Here is a 4,029-nt window from a genome sequence, read left to right on the forward strand (position 1 = left end):
TCATGTCAAGCAAGGCCTACAGAAATGCAATGGAAATTGTTCACAATATGAACCCTGCAACACCAACAGGTGCTCCATCCCAGTCCTCTCTCCCTGCCACGCCTTCGGGGCTGGGGCCAGGGCTCTGTGCCTGACCTGGGCTGTGCTCTGCACACAGGTTTGCAGTGCAGACCGTGAAAGCCCTGCTGCGCCAGCTGCTGGATGAGGATGTGTTGATGGTGATCGATCGCAAGTGTGGCTGGGACACACTCCTCAAGGCTGACACCCACCACTATGCAGTGGGTCTGCTGGCCAGGTGAGAGCCCTTTCTCCCCACTGCCCCCGTCATTTCTGCCCTGTGCACAGGCCACCCCACACAGTGCCCGTGCTGCTGGGCCAGAGGGCCTTGGCAGCCAGGGATGGCTGAGCAGAGTGGCAAAGGCGGAGAGGGGTGCCTGCACAGGAGGAGCCACCTCCCAAAGCGCCTATGTTCCCTCCCGGGCTGGTGGCCAAAGACCAGGTCTGTGTGAGTGAGTCCCAGGAGAGCTTTGCCCACCTGGCTCAGGGTCTCTGGCACCTTAATTCCCTCTTGCAGGGAGCTGTGCCGTGTCTCCCGCTCCTTCTGCTGCAGCATCGCCGTCAGCCTGCTCCCGCGGCTCAGCAGGGAAGAGCCCCTGTGGGAACTGCCTGCCCTGGCGTTCCTGGTGGAGGTGAGCCTGATGGCGAGCGCTGCCTGGCCCAGCTGCCTCCCCCTCTCTGCCCTCTCACAGCCGCAGCCGCCTGGGACGGTGCCTGCACCTTGTTCTGCTGCCTGGGCCCAGCCCCGTGCGGGTCCGGGCTCCTGCCGGCCGGGCACCCCGTCACTGCTCCCTGCCTTTCAGATGCTGCACTGCCTGAACCCCAGACAATGTGGGCTCAGCGTCCTGCAGATTATTTCAAGGCGCCTGCGCAGTGAGTGCCCCGAGAGGCGTCACCTGGCGCTCCGAGGCCTGGTGGTGATCAGCAAGGCTCCCGCACTGGTGAGCAGGGGGCAGGGGCTGAAGCCGGGCCGGCAGCGTGCAGCTGTGCAAGGCAGTAGCTTGGCCTTGGCTGGCCTTTGGCAGCTGTGCCAGCTGCTCCCAGCTCTCCTCCTCCCTGTTCAGCTGCCCGACTCCTTTGGGACGCGCCTTTGGCCTCTGGGCCCCACGGCAGCAGCGTGGGGCTGCACCACAGCATTGTGTTCCACACAGGCTAAGAGCATCTGGAGCCTGAATGAAAGCCTCCTGGAGCTACTGCAGGATGCAGACAGAGACGTGGTTCAGATGACCCTCTCTGCATTCATCAATGTGCTGCACTTGAAAATCATCCAAATATCCAGCCCCACTGCCCTGAAGATGCTTGAGGCGCTGCGACCACTCTTTGACAACGTAATGCTCTGTGCCCCTCATCGTGGGCACTGAGTGCTGCCAGGAAACTTTGGGCCCAGTGTCTTTTCAGGCCTGTGCCCCGGTGGGCCTGGAGAAGCCTGTGTTGAGGTCTTTTGCTCTTCCTTTGCACCAGGAGCACAGCCAGCTTCAGCAGCTCTCCATGGTCCTCTTCCGGGAGGTGATGGAAGTGACAGAGAGGAGCAAGAGCCTAAAGCCACACGTCTACCTGAGGCTGGTGCCATTCTACTTCAACTGGCACGATGAGAACCAGCGTGTGGCAGAGGTGAGGACTCGTGGGCTCTGGTGTCCCCATGGCAGGAGGCTGCTGTGCCTCCTGCCCTGGCCCACAGTCGCCTGCAGCCTCCTCCTGGCCTTGGTGTAGGGATGCGGGTGCTGTGCCCTGGGCTGCGGTGCCATGGCCCGCTCTCTGTTGCTCTGCAGGCCTCTCGGGAAGCACTGTTTGGTGCAGCCAGGTTCCTGAAGTGGAGGGATCTTGAGCACTTGGTGACCATGGAGCAGCCGTGGAAGTTTGGCGAGTGCCTGGTAAGGACGGCCCCAAAACCCCAGTCCCTGGCTCCCCAAGAGCACCCAGCCCTCTGCTCCCCCCAAAGCCCGGCCCCAGCGGCTGCTGGCCGGGCCTCAGGGCTCTGCGGGCAGGGGAGCCCCATGCTGGGGGCAGGGAGTGCCCGGCCAAAGGGCAGAGCCTGAGCTGAGCCTTCCCTCCGTGCCCTGGCGCTCTTTGCAGCTGGAAAAGGACAGGAGCTGAGTGGGCCAGTACGTGCGCCAGCTCCTGCTGTACCTGGAGAGCCCAGAGGAGCCCCTGCGAAAGCTGGCCATCAAGTTCCTGGGTGAGCCACAAGGCCGGGGTCCCTCCCCGCCCCGCTGCAGCTCAGCCCCAGCCCCGGCTGCTGCAGCGGCAGCAGGATGCGGCCCAGGGCATGTGGAGCCCCGAGTGGCCTGGGGCCTGCTTCCGCCCTGGGCCAGCCCAGCCCTGGGGCGTCCCCATGCGGGGGACCTGTGCCTCTGGGGCCCTGACAGCCTCTGTGTTCCCAGGGATCGCCGCCAGGTCCATGAAGCAGGAGCAGCCAGAGCTGCAGCTCATCTGCCAGGGTGAGGGAAGGCACCTTCCAGCTGATCCCCTTGGGCCCTGCTCCCTCCTGGCCATGGCAAGAGCTGGCTGGGATGGCCCGGGCAGGAGGGGCTCCTCGCGTCCCCACACCCCTGGCCTCTCACCTTGGTTCTCTTTCTTTCTCTTCCAACCCTTCAAGGCATGACTGATGACAGCCCTGCCATCTCAGACCTGGCCATTCAAACGCTCCACATCATCAGAGCTGTACGGAGAACTCCATTCTTCCCATTCTGGTAGTCTCCATTCCTGCTTCTTCCAGCCCGTAGAGGCGTGACAGGTGACATCAGACTCGCCATGGCAGGCCTGGCAATTCAACACTGCTATGTGCTAAGAGCTGTACAGACGGCTCCCCACTCCAGATTCCAGCGGCTCCAAGACTGGCTGTGCAGGGCGTGGAAGACCCAGCCTTTTCCACAGGGCAGTGTCTGCCTGTGCTGCTGCAGCTCTGTGGAGAACTGATGAGGGAAGCTCCATCTCCTGGGGCCACCTGAGCCTGTGGGGAAGATGCTTCTTCCCTGCAAGCACTTTCTTTGAGCCTAGCAGGGAATATAACATACGTATTATCACACACAGAGGCCCAGGAGCTTTGTTTTTGGTGCCCAGTGTGCACAGGGCCTTGGGGAAGAGGGGAAAAGTGCTCCTTGTGCTCAGCAACACTTGCCCCGCTGTGCAGCATGCCAGCAAAAGCGAGCAGAAGCCCCTTGGCCTTTGGTGGTTCTGCTGGAGCCTCAACGCTTGCAGCAGAGTGGAGGGGCAGAGGCTGGAGCTGTGGGGATCCCTGAGGACCTTGTCCTTGGAGATGACCACAAGCTCTCCCCCAGCCAGGAAGCAGCATCTGTGTCCTGCTTGTGTGTTGCTGGCTGGATTGCTCCGGGCTCCCAAGTGCCTCTGGAGCAGCTCCTCTGGAGCTCCTTCAGGGCTGTGCCGCTGCCGGGCAGGTTGGCGGGGCTGGGGGAGACCCACAGGGGAGGGGGCGCTGGGAGGCCAGGAAGGGGTGAGGTGCTGCGGAGGCCCTGATGGGACAAGGGAGCGGGAAGCCTTGAGGGGAATCTGGGAGGGGGTGGGTGGCAGAAGGCTGCGAGGGGACAGACTGGGCGCAGGCCCCGAGGGGCAGGGTGGAGGGAAAAGGCCCCAGGACTTGGGGGGCAGAGGCCATAGCAGCCCCCAGGCAGCCACCTCCTTCCCTGCCAGTCGGCTGCTCTGGTGCTTTCCCGAGGCATCTCCCAGCCCTGTGGCAGAGGCCCTGGAGGCCTCAGCAGCAGGGTGGGCACACCCCCAAGGGGGGCCAGGCTGGGCTGGCTAGGGACAAGGAGGGCAAGGGGGCCCTGCCGGGGCACGTCCGCCGGGTGCTGCCGGCCAGGGGCAGTGGCACGGGCAGGGCTGGCGGCCAGCCCGGGCCCCCGCGGCTGCCCAGGCCACGGGGCTGTGGCCGACACCCCGCTGAGCCAGAGCTCTGGGCCCGCAGAGCTGCTGCCACCACGGGCAGGGCACTGGGCTCCTCGGGCAGACCTGCGC

General features: G+C 64.3%; 1 protein-coding gene across 1 annotated transcript in view; it reads left to right on the forward strand.

Moving 5' to 3' along the window:
* The window catches only part of LOC113979831, a 3,097-nt gene extending 946 nt beyond the window's left edge, over positions 1 to 2,151 (forward strand). Inside the window, exons 4-9 of the mRNA XM_027707108.1 lie at positions 156 to 295; positions 575 to 998; positions 1,209 to 1,385; positions 1,519 to 1,668; positions 1,827 to 1,928; positions 2,131 to 2,151. Coding sequence (XP_027562909.1) covers positions 156 to 295; positions 575 to 998; positions 1,209 to 1,385; positions 1,519 to 1,668; positions 1,827 to 1,928; positions 2,131 to 2,151 — 1,014 coding nt within the window. The remainder of the gene's footprint in view (positions 1 to 155; positions 296 to 574; positions 999 to 1,208; positions 1,386 to 1,518; positions 1,669 to 1,826; positions 1,929 to 2,130) is intronic.
* Positions 2,152 to 4,029: the final 1,878 nt, after the last annotated feature.

Source organism: Neopelma chrysocephalum, unplaced genomic scaffold, assembly GCF_003984885.1.
Source record: "Neopelma chrysocephalum unplaced genomic scaffold, ASM398488v2 Primary Assembly neopelma1_89771, whole genome shotgun sequence".
In the NCBI taxonomy this organism is placed as follows: domain Eukaryota; kingdom Metazoa; phylum Chordata; class Aves; order Passeriformes; family Pipridae; genus Neopelma; species Neopelma chrysocephalum.